An 18,281-nucleotide genomic window follows, 5' to 3' on the forward strand; every position below is an offset into this window, starting at 1 on the left:
GATGGTTGCACAACACTATGCATGTACTTAATGCCACCGAATTGTGCATTTTAAGTAGTTAAAATGGCACGTTTTATGTTGTGTTTACTTTATCATAAAAAAGGGAATGTAAAAGGAAAAGGAGGGCGGGGACAAAAAAAAAAAGGAAGAAAATAGTTAAGTTCCACATAGAAGAGCCCCACGCGTGTGCCGCGCTCGCAGGGGCTGGGCGGGCAGGAGGCCTCCGTTCCTGGAGTACAGGACCGCCGCTGGGTCAAGGGCGCGGGCGCAGCCCTGGCGTACCCGGAAAAGACTCCCAGAACCGATGGCGCTGGCGAAGCTCTTTCTTTTGTCGCTTGCGGAGCACAGACGGCCGGCCGCCGAGCTGAGAGCGACGCTGGGCGTCGCTGTCACCCAGGGAACACGGCGAAACCCCGACACGCGGCGGGTCCGGGTCGCCTGCAGGACGCGTCCGCCAGGGGTCGCTGTCGCCCAGGGAAGGCGGCGGCGGGGGCGGTGGGTCCCAGGTCGCTCCGCAGGACAAGCCCTTCGGGGGTCACTGTCACCTAGGGTAAGTACCAGGCGCGGCGACACCCCGAGACGGGGCGGGTCGACGGTCGCCCTGCAGGACGAGCCCTTTGGGGGTCGCGGTCACCCGGGGTAAGCGCCAGGCGCGGCGATACCCCGAGACGCGGCGGGTCCAGGTCGCCTGCAGGACGGGTACGCCAGGGGTCGCTGTCGCCCGGGGAACTCGGAGGCAGGGGTGGCGGGGCCCGGTCGCTCCGCAGGACGAACCCTTCGGGGGGTCGCTGTCACTTGGGGAACGCGGCAGGTGTGGCGACACCAGGCAAACGCGGCAGGTCTTGAGTCGCCAGCAGGACGAGCCCTTCGGGGGGTTGCTTTCACCCGGGGAAGGCGGCAGCGGGGGCAGTGGGTCCCGGGTCGCTCCCCAGGATGAGCCCTTCGGGGGTCGCTGTCACTTGAGGAACGTGGCAGATGCAGCGACACCCGGAGACGCAGCGGGTCCTGGGCCGCCCCGCAGCACGAGCCCTTCGGAGGCCACTATCACTTGGGGTAAGCGATAGGTGCGGCGACACCCGCGGGACGCAGCGGGGGTAGTGGGTCCCTGGGTCGCTCCCAGGACGAGCCCTTCGGAGGTCGCGATCACCCGGGGTAAGCACCAGGCGCCGCGACAACCCCCAAGACGCGGCGGGTCCGGGTCGCCTGCAGGACAAGTCCGCCAGGGGTCGCTGTCGCCCGGGGAACTCGGCGGCGGGGGTGGCGGGTCCCGGGTCGTTCTGCAGGAAGAGTCAGCCGAGGGTCGCTGTCACTCGGGGAACGGGGCATGTGCAGCGACACCAGGGAAGCGAGGCGGGTCTTGGGTCTCCTGCAGGACGAACCCTTCAGGGGGTCACTGTCTCCAGGGGTAAGCGGCGGGCGGGGCGACACCCAGAGAACGCGGCGGAGGTGGTGGGTCCCGGGTCTCCTGCAGTACGAGCCCTTCGGGGGTCACTGGCAGCGGAGGGCGCGGCAGGGGTGGCGGGGCCCGGGTCTCCTGCAGGACGAGCCCTTCGGGGGTCGCTGGCACCGGGGGACGCGGCGGGGGTGGCGGGGCCCTGGTGGTCTGCTGGAAGAGCTTTTCGGGGGGTCTGTCGCGCGGGGGACACGGGGGGGGGGCGGGTGGCCAGCAGGACGAGTCCGCCGGGGGTCGCTGTCGCGCGGGGCGCGCGTCCGCTCACTGCGCAGTGTGCAGTTTCTGGTGGTCGAGGAGGTGGACCATCCAGGGGAAGGCCTTCCCGCAGACGCCGCACTCGAAGGGCCGCTCTCCTCCAGCGGCCGCCCCGCGCCGGTCTCCGTCCGCGTCCTGAGCCTGCCCCGCCGCTTCCAAGGGGCCGGCCTCCCCTGGCCCCTCGCCCCCGCCGCGCCGGGGCTTCTTGCGCGGCGGCTGCAGCAGGTGGATCTTCCGGTGCTCCCCCAGGACGGAAGCGTGCAGAAAGGCCTTGCCGCACTCGGGGCACGGGAAGGGCCCCTCTTCCAGGTGGCGCTTCTGGTGCTCGATGAAGTGAGTGACCCAGGTGAAGACCTCCCCGCACTCGGCACACGCGAAGGGCCGCGTCCCTGAGGGGACTTGGGTCGCTGCTGGGCTCCCCGAGGAGGGGGCAGCAGCCGGTTGTCCCGCTTCTCCAGGGGAGGCTTTGGTGTCTTTGAGTAAGGGTAGGCGAGTGCTGCCGACATCGCGGTCCCCAAGTCTCTTTGGGGGACTCGTGCTCTGAGCACCTGGGAGGATGGGGTCTGCAACCAGGCTGGGCTGAGGGCTCAGGTGCAGGGGCCCCTCTGGTGCAGGCCCTTGGCCTCTGGTGCCCTTAAGCACAGCGTCCTTGGGGGTAGCCCCTGCCTGCCTTACACCCTCTTCTGAAGCCTGAGGTGTGTCCTGGGCCAGCCTGGGGAGGGAGTGTCTGTTCCTCAGGGCTCTGTCCCCAGTCTGCCCACAGGGAGGTTCATCCCAGACGCTAGGCTTCAGAGGCGAGCAGCCCAGGCCTGGGGAGGGTGAGGGAGAAGCGTTAATTGTTAGGGAGAGGGCAGGGACCAGGCCACACCCTGGGCACCTCCCTGCCCCTTCTCCCCCCAGGGACACACAGAAGAACAGACAGCCAGCTGCCTGTACTTAGTAGAGCCTTAGTGCCCTCAATGCTTTCCTCTACTAAGATAAAGGGTAAGTGGGGTTGGGGGGCAGATCCCACACCCCAGACCCCCTTGTCCTCACCTGGGCAGGCAGCTGAGGGGACCCCATGCTGCAGCATCTTCTGTGTGTCTGCCTTCATGCTAGGAGGCCGAAGCCCTGGTCAAGGGGTGGAAACGTTTGAGTGGCTGCTGCAGAACGGGGTGGGGGTGGGGGTGATATCAGTCCCCACTTTGGTGGGCCCAGTTTCTGGGGGAAGGTACAGAGTTCATCACCAAAGCCCCCCCAACACTGCCATCAGCAAAGTCTAAACCTTCCCAGCCCTTAGGATTGCTGTAGGACCCAAACACTCACCGAGTGAGCCCAGGGTGCAGGATGCCTCCGCCCCCGCCCTGGTGTGGGGACTTCGCTGGGGCTGGGCAGGCTGCGGCCACTCGCCCTCCTGGGGGAGCCCCAGCTCCGATGCCTGGAATGGCAAACACAGTCCCGCTCAGCAACTGCCCCACACCGCCCAGGGCTTGGAGCAACCACCAGAGGGCCATCCACCCGGTGCCACCAGAGCAGAGGGACAGCATTGCTTCCTTTAGAAAATCCAGGAATAGCAAAACTAAAGCCACTGCTCCCCCACAAAAAGGTGCCAAAAAAAAAAAAAGCCACCAAACCAATGAACAGTATTTAGTAAGAGTTTATTGTGCATATAAAAATAGTCTATGAACTGGGAGCTTTCAAATCCAAGACTGCTATGAAGCCTGGATGACCGTTACTACAGAGGGAGTTTCCAGACAGCAGGGGCTGGCTCAGTGATTATCTTACACTGTGTTTAGGAAGGTGATTTAAGTTTCTTTACTGATCATTTCCTTGAGGCTTTTGCATGAGGTGCCCCAGGTTATGTTCCACTTGTTTTGCAGAACACACTAAATGAAGTCTCACTTATGTGGTACGTGGTTTTGTCAGCTCAGGGAATGTTCAAATCTGGTCTCTATTTTGTATTTAATTTTAACACCCAAATGCACATTCCCAGTGGGCTGTAACTAGGACTGGAGAAATAATTCAAGGGCCCCCCTGTGCAAAATGAAAATGCAAGTCCTCTTTGTGATGGTTAATTCTAGAAGTCAATGTGACTGAGCTAAGGGATGGCCCAGTAGCTGGTAAAGTTTCATTTCTGGTATCTGTGGGGGTGTCTCCAGGGAAGACTAGCATTTATACCGGCAGTCTGAGTAAAGATCATCCTTACCAATGTGGGTGGGCATCACCCAATCTGTGGAGGGCCCAAGTTGAACACAAAGTCAGAAAGGTGCATTTGTGCTCTGCTTGAACTGGGACAGGCACCTTCAGCCCTCAGACATTGGACCCCTCTTGATTCTTGGGCTTTGGACTTGGACTGAGACTGAGATTCCTGTGGTCTTTAGACCTTTGGTCTTGAGATGGAGCTCCCTGACCTGGAGACAGCTTTTTGGTGTTCTCTAGCTTGCAGACAGCAAATCAGGGGCTCCTTGACCTCCATAATCATGTGAGCTAGTTCCTTTTAATACGTCTCTCTCTATATGTCTATATAAATCCTACTGATTTTGTTTCCGTGGAAAGCCCTGAATAGTACATCCTTACTTGAATACCACTGATGATTTTACAGCAACAAGAGAGCACTGGGCCCTATGTAAGGACTGAGGTCAATATCACTTGTGAGGTTCTGAACTGCCCCTCACAGCTGCATTGTCCCTAAGAACAAGCCCCCCAGAAGGTGATGAGCAGTGGGGGGGGGGGGGCTCCAGGTCTCACTGGTCATCAAAGTGTGACCATGACAATGGAGGGTGGAGGGGTTGAGAGGGGAGGCTCTGGACCTGTGCGTGTATGTTTGTGTGTGTGGGTGGTGAGGGGCATGTTAATTCCCCTGACTTGGAAGCATGGGCCACCATCCAGAGACGTCTGAAAATTACAAACACACTCGGGCCAGGCACAGAAACCAGGACATTTCTGAGCCTTCTCTATAGCTCCAAATACAAAAAATATCCCCCAAAGTCCTTTTGACCAGGGCTCTGATCATTCCAGGCACAGTGCAGGGCAGTGAGTGGGATGTGGGGACCCACATCTGTCATCTAACCAGCCAAGAAAAAGAAAAGAAGAACAATGGGAAATGTGAATGCCAACCAGCCATTTACTGCTGATGAGGGATTACTGTTAATGATTTTAGTTGAGGCAGTAGAGCTGGGTTGATGTCTAAAAAAAGAGTGTTGGTGGTTTGCCAGGGGTGTTTGGGTGTGTGGGTGTGGCTATAATAGATGAAGGGGTCAAAAGGTACAAACCTCCCGTTGTCAAACAAGTAAGTCCTAGGCCTATAATGTACTGCTTAGAAACTATAGTTAATAATACTGTATTGTGTATTTAAAAGTTGCTGAGGGAGCAAATGTTACAATTCTCATCACAAGAAAAAATATTTGTAACTCTAGATGTTAAGTAGACTTACTGTAGTTGATCATTTCACAATATATACATATATTGAATCATTATGTTATATACCTAACATAATGTTCCACATCAATTATATCTCAATAAAAAAATAAAAATAAAAACATAGATATAATTGGGGGGGAAAAGTCCTTGAAGGCCAAGCTTTACTTGCAATGCATGGAAATGGCGAGTGAGCATATCTGTGATTTCTAAGGGGAGAGTCCAGGATGGAAGAGAGCTTTCCATCAACAAACCTGGCTATGTGTCAAGCACTTATGGCCCATCTGGGGCTGACTTTATCATGTGCCAGAAACAGTGCCCAGGGCCCATGAAACTTTTTGGAGAAAGGAGTTTCTTGCAATAATGTTTTAATGTCTTTTAAAATCAGCCAGAAAAAAAATGAATATAGTGATTACTCCAGCCTGGAATATGTTCATCTTTATACCAAATGGTCATAAAATATAACTTACTATTTTGTGGAAGCTCATGAGTATAACTTTGATATAATTCTTATGGGACAAAAATTCTTAGGGCCCACAGAAGTCCTACTACAACCCTGGGTCCATTAGTCTATTCTCTCTACTTTGGTGTATGTAGTGTACTAGTTTCCCGTGGCTGCTATAGCAAATCATGAGAAACTTAGTGGCTGAAAATCCAAATTTCTCTTATAGCTCTGAAGCCTAGAAGTCTGTAATAAATTTCTCTGAGCTAAAGTTAGTGTCCACCAAGGCTCATTCCTTCTGAAGGCTCCATGGGAGAATTTGTTTCCTGGGCTTTTCTCAGCTTCTAGACACACCCATATTCTTTTTTTTTTTTTAATAATAAATTTATTTTTTTATTGGTGTTCGACACACCCATATTCTTTGCCTTTTGGCCCTTCCTCCATCTTTACTGCCTCTGTGCCCAGGTCACTGTCCTGCCTTGTGTATTAAACCTCCCTCTACCTCCCTCTTATAAGGACTCTCGTGATTACATCTGGAATCCAATCAGATAAACCAGGGTAATTTTTTCTCATGTTCCTACCTTAAGTACACCTGCAAAAAGCTCCTTTTTCCACCTAAGGTAACATTCCCAGGTTCTAGGGATGAGGACAGGAACGTTTGGTGGGGCAAAGGGGGGTGGTGGGAGCATTATTCAGCCTACCACATGGTGTGTGTTTGGTTTTCCACAATAAAAATTTTTATAAGAAGATATTTCCTCTTGCAAGCCTAAAACAAGATAATTAAGAATAACTTTTTTTTTTCTCCCAGCCATAGCAGGACAGAGATAGAGAAATTCATGCAGGTGAATTCAAGGATGGAGGTGATCTGCTGTTGATAGCAACAAAGGTATACGGGTGTTTCTTTGGTGGGATGAGCTCTTCTGCAGAGCAGTGGGTGTATTATCTTTTGTCTCATGTTTTTGTCTTTTTTTCTGTTGTTATTAATTAAGTAAAGAATGAAAATGGCCTCCAGGCAGAACATAGTAGCCAGAGAAGAAACAGAATACAAACTAGTGGGTCTTTCAAAAACTGGCCATGCAAATCAGAAAACCTCAAAATGATACCAGACCCCAGCATCATAAGGAGGGGTGGTCTCTGGGGACAAAGAACGGACTAGACTTTGGCTTGATGGAAAATATTATCACTTTTTAGTAGTTCCTTCATTTTTCTTAATTTTAATTATATAAGAGTGTGTGTGTGTGTGAGTGCGTTCATGTCCAGGTCTGTGAATTTTAGCACATATATAGATTCGTGAAACTACTATCACAATTAGGACCAGAATGGTTCCACCACCCAGGGAAAACTCTTTCATGCTACCTCTGTCTACTCACATTCTCCCTCTGCCCAGAACTCTTGCCTGGAAACCACTGATCTATTCTCTGTGGCCATCATTTTGTCTTTTTAAGAATGTCATATAAATGGGATTTCATAGCATGTACCTTTTGAGATTAACTGTTTTGACAGCACAGTGCCCTTCAGATCCATCCAAGTTGTGTGTGAATCAAGAGTTTCTTCCATGATATTGCTGGGTAGTATTCCATGGTGTGCAGGATAAATGATTGTTTATCCAATCACACAGGTATGTGGCTTGTTTCCAGTTTTGGGCTACTACAAACAAAGCTGCTATGAATATTTGTGTACAGGTTTTTGTAGGAACATAAATGTTTGTTTCATCTGGGTAAACATCCAATCCCAGAAGTGGGATTGCTAGGTCATACATCATGTTTATACTTAACTTTGTAAGAAACAACCAAACCATTTTCTAAATAGATTTTACCACTTTGCATTCATATCAGCAATGAAACAGTTCCAGTTTTTCCACACCCTTGCCAGCACGTGGTGCTGTCCCTCTTTCTACTTTTAGCCATTGCAGTAGGTGTGCAGTGATATCTCATCATGGTTTTAATTTGCATTTCCCTGATGGCTAGTGATCTTCAGCATCTTTCCATGTGTTCATTGTAAAATTCCCATTTTTAAAAGGGAAGCACATGCCTCCTGTCCTTATGCTCTCTGAGCATGGACATAGAAAATAAAAGGAAGCCACAGATGTTTTGAGGTTACTCGCATGGGAGGGGAAGATGGCAGTATAGGTCATGAGGAAGGCCACACGACCCCAACTGAGAGGTAGGATGTCTCAAGGACACCCAGACTGACAGTGATGTGCAGGGGATGAAGATCCTGACAGGGGTTTAGAGTTGGGGGTTAAACATTCGAGAGAGTGGAAAATTAGTGGGAGACAGAGGGGCCTGTGGTCTGAAGAAGGGGGAGGTCACAGAGGTGATGGGAGGTGAGAACAAGGTGCTGTGAATCTACTTGATGCCAGAGGGAAGGGAATGTGGTTTGGTTTTTGTTTATTTTGTGTTTTGCCTGTTAACAAATCTGTTTTAATCACTCCAGTCCCTGCTGCGGGCCTTTCCCCATCACTCTGTGAGCTCTAGCCATACCAAGTTTCCCTTGGTCCTTGACATAAACCATGATCCCCTCTCACTTGGGCCCTTTGCAAAAACAGATCTTGCTGTTGGGGATGCCCTCTTGGAGTCTTTCCCAGCCTCTCCAAGAATCCACAGTGTTCTCAGGTACAACACTACTACATATACTAATACTACGGATGGGATCTGAGCCAGGACACCCAAGCTTCTGTGTGGTAGCACCTGGAGTGGCAGCACTGGAAATCTTTTGATATACTCAGCATGCAGTTGTGGATTATATACGAGGATGGGGACCTCAGCATCTGGCTGCTGACTGATAAAGGACTGGCAGATGACCTGGGTGGAGGGAGATGAAGATGATGTCTAGGGGGTCTGCAGCAGATCACAGCCCTACTAACTGTATTTTGCCCAGCACTGAGCTGCAGCAAATTTTGGGATTTGTGGGATAGGTTGGAGGTGTGGAGTTCAGGCTTCCTGGGAATTTGGGGGAGAGCCTTGCACAGAGCTTGGATGGGATGTCCTTCAACCTGTCACAGCACTGATGTTCATGGTGCCCCAGGGATGTAGGAGCATGGAGCCAGGGGCCCTGGGCTCACCTGGGATGGGTCTTTCTGGGACCTCAGGCTCTTCCCGTCTTCCTCCTCGCTGATGCTCCTGTCCTGGTGGTCGGTGAGAGATACCAGAACTGGGCGGGAGAAAGGGATGGTGAGAGGCCTGTGTGACTCAGAGCCCCCAAATCCCCAGATTTCCTGCACAAGGAGGATAACACATCCCAGGAGCATCTCTGAAGAACCCCAGTAAGGCCAAGGCAAGAGCAATAGTATGCCACTGCCTTTATCTTCCAACAAGCTTCTAACTGCAGCCCCATCCTCCTGATCCAGACCTTTCCATGGCTGCCAGGCATGAGGCCATGGTAACATAAGAGGCAGCTGAGGACAGATCTTCTCACCTAACACTCTACGCCCATTTGTGCCCCTGAGAGGCCCATGAGGACATTTCCTGCAGCACTGATTAACTCGGAAAGCCTGGACAGGGGTCTCATCCCACAACTGGAATCTTCCTGAAGTGGAATGCAGTCAGGTAGCAAAGATGGTTGAAGCAAGGCCCCATGGATCTACCACAGAACATATTGTAGGGGGACAAAAGCCAGGGCAGGATAGCAGTTACAAAGGCACACCATTTATAGATTTAGGACATGGGAAACAGAGCCATACACTGTTACAAAATAAGAGGGAAAAGGACAAACATGCACATGCAATGAGAAATTCAAGGCCTTTCCCCTCTCTGGGGCAGCAGGGAGAGCAAGAGGAATGTGGAGGAGACCTGCACTGTTGACCCAGTGAACTCCACAGTGTGTCATTTCTCTAAATAACCTAAAGCTGCCTTTCAGGAGGTTAGGCTCTGAGATGGCTTCATGGAAGTTATATGCATGTTCATTATAATATTTTCCATACACTTTTATAGGCTGAAAAAGTGTCATATAAAAAGCAAACAGTTGCTTTGGAAGGCACTTTGACAGTTCCTCAAAAAGTTATATGTTGAGTTACCATATGACTCAGCACTTCGCCTCCTTAGGTGTTCCCAAGAGTAATGAAAACACATCCACACAAATATATGTATGTGAACGTTCATAGCATTGTTCATCATAGCCAAAAAGTGGAAACCCAAAGGTCCATCAAATGAAGAATGAAGGAACAACCTGGTATATCCATACAATGGAATATATTTCAGCCATAAAAAGAATGAAGTACTGATAGATTTTATAACATAGATGAACCTTGAGAACCTTATGCTAAGTGAGAGAAGCCAGACACAAAAGGCCACATATGACTTCATTTATATGAAATGTACAGAACAGGCAAATCCATAAAGACAAAAAGTAGATTAGTGATCTGGGGGAAAGCTACAGGGGCTGGGGGAGAGAGGAGAATGGGGAGTGACTGCTAATGGTCTGAGGTTTCCTTTTGTGGTGAACAAAATGTTCAGGAATTAGGTGGTGATGATGGTTGCACAACTCTGTGAATATACTAAAAATCACTGAATTGTATATTTTTAAATGGGTGAATTATATGGTATGGGAACTATGTTTCAATAACATTATTTTTAAAAGCAAACAGGAAGGTAACATCACCAAAAATGGCAGAGTAGGGAGCTCTCAAAATCAATATCTCTACTGAAACAACAATTAGCCAGCCTTTATCTCTGAAAAAATTTTTAGAGATAACTTTTGGGAACTTGAATCTAATAAAAAAACAAAAAAACAAAAAAACAAGAACTTACAAGGAGGAGGGAATGCTTAATGAAAAAAGAAGCTATTAAATTTCAACCAGAAGGTGTTGTGGCATTTTTACTTACCTGCCTACCAGCCCCATTCCACAGGTAGGAGGGGCTGTGTGGATGACAGTCCATGGAACTGGTATGGCTTGCTGAAGCCACAGGGGGCAGATCTTGTTCCCAAAGCATTACATTTGCGTGTTTGTCTGGTGACCTGTCTGGTGACTCCCTGAAGGATTGGTTCAGGGGTTTACCTTTGTTATGCCCTCTCAGAACCTTCAGGACTGGAGTGGCCTCCAGAGCAGCATTTGTCAAAAGCATTTAAAGGCATATACTATAAATAAATAAATAAATAAATAAATAAATAAATAAATAAAGGCATATACTAGCCACAACCACCTGAAGCAGGGATAACAGATGGAGCAAGCAGCAGAGAGACCAAGAAGCCTAGGAAAGAAGAGGCTGGAGAAAGAGGTACATGTGGGAATAAGGGCTTTTACTGGGGAGTCTAGCAGGCCATGCATATAATCAGGGCTAAACACATAGTAGAAAACATGAAAAGTTCTCAAGCTTTCATCTCTGATTGATCTTTAGGCCCCCCTGTAACCCGGAAGTGAAGGCTCAGGAGAGTTGTATATGGAGAGGCTAAGCATTGAAGGAGTACCTCAATTCAGATCTAACCTACAAAGACGAGGAGAGTTTTGTTGGCTCCATGCATTTAAGGAAAGTTCTGGCATATCACTAGGTAGCCACTAAATTAATGAAACAGAAACTTTAGTGAGAACACAGAACAAAGAATGTAGTATTTACAAGAATAGTTTAGATAAGTTTCCAAAATAGGGCACCTGGGTGGCTCTGTTGGTTAAGCATCTGCCTTCTACTCAGGTCATGATCCTGGGGTCCTGGGATTGAGCCCTGCATCAGGCTTCCTTTTCAGCAGGGAGTCTGCTGCTCCCTCTCCCTCTCCCCCTCCCCACCGCATTTGTGTGCTCTCTTACTCTCTCTATCTCTCTTAAAGAGATAAGAGGGAGAGGGAGTGGGAGAAGCAGACTCACCACTGAGCAGAGAGCTTGATGTGGGGCTCAATCCGAGGACCCTGAGATCATGACCTAAGCCAAAGGCAGACACTTAACCAACTAAGCCACCCAGGCATCCCAATAAATAAAATGAAAGAAAGAAAGAAAGAAAGAAAGAAAGAAAGAAAGAAAGAAAGAAAGAAAAGAAAGGAAAGAAAAGAAAGGAAAGAAAGAAAAGAAAGAGGGATCCCTGGGTGGCGCAGCGGTTTGGCGCCTGCCTTTGGCCCAGGGCGCGATCCTGGAGACCCAGGATTGAATCCCACGTCGGGCTCTGGGTGCATGGAGCCTGCTTCTCCCTCTGCCTATGTCTCTGCCTCTCTCTCTCTCTCTGTGACTATCATAAATAAATAAAAATTTAAAAAGAAAAGAAAGAAAGAAGAAAGAAAGAAAGAAAGAAAGAAAGAAAGAAAGAAAAGAAAGGAAAAGAAAAGAAAAGAAAGGAAGAAAGAAAAGTTTCCAAAATAAACAATTACAACCCACAGTAAGCAGCATAAACCAGCTCTGGGGAGGGAAGAGATCTGATCTCCAGAGTTATCACGTTATATTATCAAATATTAAAAATACCCAGTTCCCAACAACAAATTAAGAGGCATGCAAAGACCCAAGAAAGTATATCTCATTTACAGGAATAAGAAGAAATGAATGGAAATTGTCCATGAAGAAGCCCAGACACTGGACTTACTAGACAAAGATTTTAAATCAACTGTCTTAAATAACTTCAAAGAGCTAAAGGAATCCATGAACAAAGAGCTATAAAAAATCAGGAGAATGATGTTCTCAACAAATAAAGAAGGGCAGCCCAAGTGGCTCAGGAGTTTAGTGCCACCTTCAGCCCAGGGCATGATCCTGATCAAGTCCCTCATCGGGCTTCCTGCATGGAGCCTGCTTCTCCCTCTGCCTATGTCTCTGCCTCTCTCTGTGTCTCTAATGAATGAATTTTAAAAAATTAAAAAAAAAAATAAAGGATATCAAAGAGAAATTATATAAAGGAACCAAATAGAAATTATGGAGCAGAGAAGTTCAATAACTAAAATGAAAAATTTGCTAGAGGGGTTTAACCTCAGATTTAAACTGGCAGAGAAAAGGATCAGTAAGTTTGAAGATAGGTCAATTAAAATTATAGTCTGCAGAGTAGAAGAAAAATGAACAGGGCCTAAGGTATTTGTGGGATACATAAAATCCACCAACAGACATATAATGGGAATTCCAAAAGGAGAAGACAGAGACAAAATATTTGAAAAAAAAAACAATGGTTGGAAACTTCCTAAAATACATGAAATATTTGAATCTACACATTCAAAGAAGCTGAACAAACTCTCAATAAGATGAACTCAAAGAGATCCACACTGAGACACACTATAATCAAACTGTCATGTGGTTCAACACATCAAAATCAAGCTACGTGATGCACCATATTAATAGACCACATGATCATCTCAATTGACAGAAAAACCATTTGTTGTAATCTAATGCCCTCTAATGGTAAAAATATCATAATTATGAGGGACTGAAAACTTACTTCCAATAAAGAATAAGGCAAGGATGTTTGCTTTTACCACTTCTATTCAACGTTGTACTGGAAGTTCTAGCAAGAGCAAGTAGGCAAGAGAAAAAAAGTCATCTAAATTGGAAAGGAAGATGAGATTGTGAGTTCGAGCCCCACCTTGGGGGTAGAGATTACCTGAAAATAAAATCTGTTAAAAAATAAATAAATTGGAAAGGAAAAAGAAAAATTATCCCTATTCACAGATGTCATGAGCTAATAAGTGAATTTAGCAAAGTTACAGGGTACAATATCAACACATAAAAATTAGTTGTGTTTCTACAACATCAATGAACAACCCGAAAAGGAAGCACAAAAGATTTCATTTACAATGAAAGAATCAATTTTACTTACAGAATCAAAAAGAATAAGATACTTAGGAATAAATTTAGCCTGAGAGATACAAGACTTGTACACTGAAAACTGGAAAACTATTACTGAAAGGTGTTAAAGAAAAATTTTAAAAATAACATTATTATTAACTATTGTTATTAATAAATACATTGTGTTCATGGAGTGGAAGACTTAATATCATTAAGATGGCAACACTCTTAGTGATCTACAGGTCCAATGCAATCCCTATGAAAAGCCATTTTCTCTTCTTTTTGCAGAAATGGAAAAGCTTGTCCTAAAATTTATATGGAATTTCAAGGGACCCAGAAGAGCCCAAACAATCCTAAAATAGGACAGAGTTGGAAGACACATATGCCCTGATTTCAAAACTTACTACAGAGCTACAGTGCTGGCATAAAAATAGACATATAGAATGGGAAAGAATTGAGAGTCCTGAACTAAGCCCATATATATGCATGGCCAAATACCAGAACCATTCAGTAGGGGAAAGAAGGGTGTTTTCAACAGTGGTGATGGGACAATTGGTAAGCCACATGCAAAAGAATAAAGTTGCACCCTTAGTTTGTACAGTATACCCAACTAGTGCCTGCTAGTTGCCAAACACCCAACCTTGGTTCTTCCTGCTAATTCTGTTCACCCACCCCTTCCCTTCTGTGTTGGCTGTGCACCCACTAGGTATCTGGTACTACCCACTGTCCAGAAACCATGGAAGGTGGATGCAGAACTCTTGCTCTGCAAGAAGTTTATGTGAAGTTCATATAAACTAGGACAGAGAACAGACATGCAAGGAAAGGATAAACGCTATAAATATCACAGAGGGGTGAGGACCCTGGAGAACACAAGTAGGGTCCTGTGTGGTAGCCTCTCAGAGGATATGGATGTCTGAGCCAGGTCTAGATGATAAGCTGGCTACCCCTGCACCCAGTGAGGGCCAAGGCTGCAGGGCTATAGGGAGGTGAGGCCCTGGAGGCAGATGATAAAGGTACACAGCCAGGACAGGGATCCACTGCAGGGCTGGCATGGGAGGAGCTGACCCTCTGCTGCTGTGTGGTTAGAGGATAGGATGATGAGTGTGGGAAGAGAAGAGAGCTGAGCCTAACAACCTTTTGATTGCTGAGGCATCCATTTCAAAGACCTCCATCTGGAATAAACAATTTCTGCTGTATGACACAGCTACTCACACACACACACACACACACACACACACACACGAAAAAAAAAAAAAAACAACAGATAAGGGGATCCCTGGGTGGCCCAGCGGTTTAGCACCTGCCTTCGGCCCAGGGGCATGATCCTGGAGTCCTGGGATCGAGTCCCACATCAGGCTCCCTGCATGGAGCCTGCTTCTCCCTCTGCCTGTGTCTCTGCCTCTCTCTCTCTCTTTCTGTGTCTTTTATGAATAAATAAATAAAATCTTAAAAAAAAAAGATAAGGAATTGGGCTGCCCCCACTCATGGAGGTCCCTCATTCAGGAAGCCTTGGGTGGTCTTGATAACTGACAGTTTGGGTGACCGAATTCTCCCTTCTCACATCCTAATTTCCACTCTTCTGCTTTAAGTTAGCCAATAAAGAGTATACCTCGGAGACCGTAGTCAGGACCAATAAAGGTAGAGCCCCAGGTGTACACTCTCTCTCCCAGTACTCTCCCTCTTGTGCCCAAGAGCATCACTATCAATAAATAGGCTGTAGTGATCACAACACTCCTTGGCACCCAGGTTCAATGCTGGGCCGGAGGGAGGGATATATCATGGACTAAGAGACCTATTCAGTTTTTTTCCCAGACACCAGCCATCAGGGACTTCCAAGTGGAAATATTGGGTCTATCTTCCCCCTGCGCTTGCACCATAGTGACTCCAGAGGGCCACCCAGAAAAGAAGAGAGCCAGGCTCCTGCTGGATTCTATCTGGGCTTCAGGCACCCGGCCCACAGCCCTGCTCTAGCCAAGCCCCAGGCTTCCTTCCCTCAGTGCACATCTCATCCTACCCCTTCCCACTCCTCACCCCCTGGGAGCTTTCCTTCCCGAGGAATGAAGCCCAATCTTGAGGGAGCAGCATGCAGATGCCTCCTGCTTGTGTCCCTGACTTCCAGGCATTCATGTGAGAGGTAGAGATGCCTCATCAGGTCCAGTCACCTGCTGCTCCAACTGCCTCACTGTCCACAGGACCACAAGTTGGCCCAATGTAAAACACGTACAAGATCCCTTTGCTAAAAAATGATAGGGAACCTCAAGATGGCAACAGTGAAGCATTAATGCCAGCCTGGGCCTCCTAACTTGAGGCCCTAGGGTGTGCATGGGTCCACCAAGGGCCAGATGTAAAAACTTGTGGGCCCCTTAGTCCCTGGAACAGTGAGTTCCAAGAGCCACTTTATCTGCCTTGCACGTCTTCATGATTCCACAGGAACCTGGGAACAAGACTCCATGATGCCATCCAGTGCCTTCCAACTTGGACAATGCTCTTGCCTTTGCAAAATGTGACATGCAAAACTTTCCTGGGCATGTTGGCCAGCTTCCCTGCGGGCAGTATGGAGACCTGAGAAAACTTTCTTTAGACTTCAAGGCTTTTCTGCAGCTAGGGCCTGAAGACATTCTGATCACAGCACCCAAGCCAGGCCCTGAGGGTTGACCTCCTACAGATGTTATGATGGGGGTCTGCACTTCTGTTGACATTACTAGGAGTGAGGGAGCCTGGGGAGATGGCAGTTCTACACAGGGTTACAGGGGCAAGAAGGCATGAGGACAGAGCCCCCGAAGGAGAGAGGGGAGCCAAAGTAGAGAGGCAGTGTCAGCTCTGCCTGCAGACCCTGAAGCTACACAAGACTCCTCTGTTGAGTTCTCACCAACACCTGTTCTGTGACAGCTGCAGACCCAGGCATGAGTACCCACAACTGGCCCCTGGGCCTCTGGGACTAGATGCAGGAGAGAAACGGGCAAGCTCTGGGATTTCTGGACAGGGCCTGGGGTGGGGGGCGTGGTCCACAGCACCTCATTTGGGGTCCTCCTGAGGGAGAGCAGACAAATGCAAAGCCACAGGCCAGATGGACACATGGTAAAATGGAGAAATCCTCAATTACCAACTGAGCGAGAGAAGTGAGGCAGACAGAGACGTGCAGCACAATGACATTTATGTACAACAAAAACACAGGTGTGTGAGAAGACAATGTGCACTGGCAGGACATGTGCAGGGAAGAGGTTTGCTCGGATGGCCTGGGCGCTGCTGATCGGGAGAGGGAACGGGACAGGAGCGGGTGTGTGTGGGGGGGGTGGGAGCAGGGCTGGGTGGATGCGACACTCTGAGTCCAAAAGGAAAAAGAAGCGCCATCCTGGGCACCGGGCCACGGAGTCACTGGCCAGAACCCAAACCCGGCATCTGCTCCCCCCAACCGGCAGCCACTCGCTCTTAGGGGTGAGGCCCGTCCCCTCACCTTCCTGCTGCGACATCTGTGTGAGGTCCTCCACCAGGCTAGCGGCCTCTCTGCAGGTGCGAGGACCCTGCGACTGCACCCAGGTCCTCATCTTGCTGGGCAGCGCACCCAGGAACTGCTCCAGCACCAGCAACTCCAGCATTTGCTCCTTGGAGTGCGCCTCAGGCCGCAGCCACTGGCGGCACAGCATCCAGAGCTGGCCCAGTGCACGGTGTGGCCCACCTGCCACGCGGTACTGGAACTGTCGGAAACGCAGGCGCCAGGCCTCAGCATCCCCGGGGCTGGCCAGCTGAGAAGCCCTGTCCTGCTCCCCCAGGGCTGAGGTCTGGGGACTCCTGGGGGAGGCAAGGGCTTTGGCCAATGGGAGCATCTCTCCGGCCTCAGAGGGCAAGCAGGCTGGATCCCAGGACAGTCCCAGCAGCTCCAAACACAGGTAGCAGCAGGCAGATGCAGTCAGCAGTCAGGGGCCTGCAGAGAGGGGCAGGCGCAAAGTGGCCACATCAGATGGTGGCCAACACCTTGCTCAGGACTCCCCTCAGCTCCCCACCTCCTTGCCCTGACCCCCAGTTACAAGTTGCTGACCTGAGCCCTCCCCATCTCATTCTGACCTAATCTTCCATATGACCCTCATGGGCTACATTGTGTTGAAGACGAGGAACTGGTCACCACAGAGTCTTACCCACTGTTCCCACCCATACTCCTCTCTGATGTTGATCCCAGCTCAGCTGTTACCACAGCAGGATGCCACCATGCTCTGGCTCAGGCTGTCACACTTATCTCATCTTCACTGTGCTGTCTTCATGACTCTTACCTGATCGGGAACAGATCTCATTTCCTTACTTAGCTTAGTGTACATCTCCCTCCTTCATTTATTTAGTCATTAACAGTTTCCTGAGCATCCAAGGGAATAGGATTCCTGCCTTGGTGGAGTAACCAGCACTGTCCAGCAGAACTTCCTATGGGGTCGGAAATGCTCTCCATCTATATCATCCAGTTTGGTAGCCACCGGCTGTATTATGTGGCTCCTGAGCACTTGAAATAAGGAACTAGACCCAGCCAGATATGCTATGTAATAGTGCAATAGAGGCCCTCTGCCTGGCTATGCTGTCTTTCTTGCCTTTTCTACCAAGTTAAGACTGAAGGAGGAGGTAGTTGAGGACAAGGGGGTAGAGACTTTAAAAGCAGAGGGAAAGTGGGAAGGGCAGTGGAAAAAAATAGCATTTTGTGCGTTTTCCAAGCTTCCTACGCTGAACATATAACTGAAGAAAATTTTGAAAATGTTAAAGTTGTAAAAATTAAAATGAGATTTTTTTCTATACTTGTACTCTGTGCTGATCCAGTAGTGAAGGTACAAACTGGCACGACCTTTCTGGAAAGCAAAGTGGCAGCTTGTATATCAAGATCATTCTGGAAGTTCGCATGCTGTGGAATTTATCTGCAATTGGGACAAAGATTTAGGCACCAAGAATCACAACAAAGGTGCCCAACAGTTAAGTTTGGTAAGATCAATTACCCTCCCATCACATGGTGAGAATTTGACTGCAAAATACACAGTAACATAACATGCGCAAGGGAAGCACACATGACATATGGATGA

At 48.7% G+C, this 18,281-nt stretch overlaps 1 protein-coding gene and 1 long non-coding RNA gene across 2 annotated transcripts; one reads left to right on the forward strand and one right to left on the reverse strand.

Annotated features, from left to right (window-relative positions):
- Positions 1 to 469: 469 nt before the first annotated feature.
- Positions 470 to 18,008, forward strand: LOC125753134 (uncharacterized). Its single transcript, XR_007404209.1, has 3 exons — positions 470 to 550; positions 6,355 to 6,432; positions 15,661 to 18,008. It is a non-coding gene; the product is annotated as an uncharacterized LOC125753134 (long non-coding RNA).
- ZSCAN1 (zinc finger and SCAN domain containing 1) lies at positions 7,213 to 17,054 on the reverse strand. The gene is made up of 3 exons (XM_049097218.1): positions 16,685 to 17,054; positions 8,611 to 8,699; positions 7,213 to 8,350 (listed from the first exon to the last, which is right to left on the reverse strand). Exons 1-3 carry the CDS (start codon positions 17,052 to 17,054, stop codon positions 8,006 to 8,008), a joined length of 804 nt encoding a protein of 267 aa, XP_048953175.1. The 3' UTR covers positions 7,213 to 8,005.
- Positions 18,009 to 18,281: the final 273 nt, after the last annotated feature.

Source organism: Canis lupus, chromosome 1 (assembly GCF_003254725.2).
Source record: "Canis lupus dingo isolate Sandy chromosome 1, ASM325472v2, whole genome shotgun sequence".
Classification (NCBI taxonomy): domain Eukaryota; kingdom Metazoa; phylum Chordata; class Mammalia; order Carnivora; family Canidae; genus Canis; species Canis lupus.

Coding starts and splice junctions, on each gene's coding strand:
- ZSCAN1 (XM_049097218.1), bottom strand. CDS start 17,054: ATGCTCCCATTGGCCAAAGCCCTTGCCTCCCCCAGGAGTCCCCAGACC. Junction 8,700..16,684: donor ACAGATGTCGCAGCAGGAAG/GTGAGGGGACGG, acceptor TCTCCCGCCCAG/TTCTGGTATCTCTCACCGAC. Junction 8,351..8,610: donor CCCAGAAAGACCCATCCCAG/GTGAGCCCAGGG, acceptor CCCTCCACCCAG/GTCATCTGCCAGTCCTTTAT.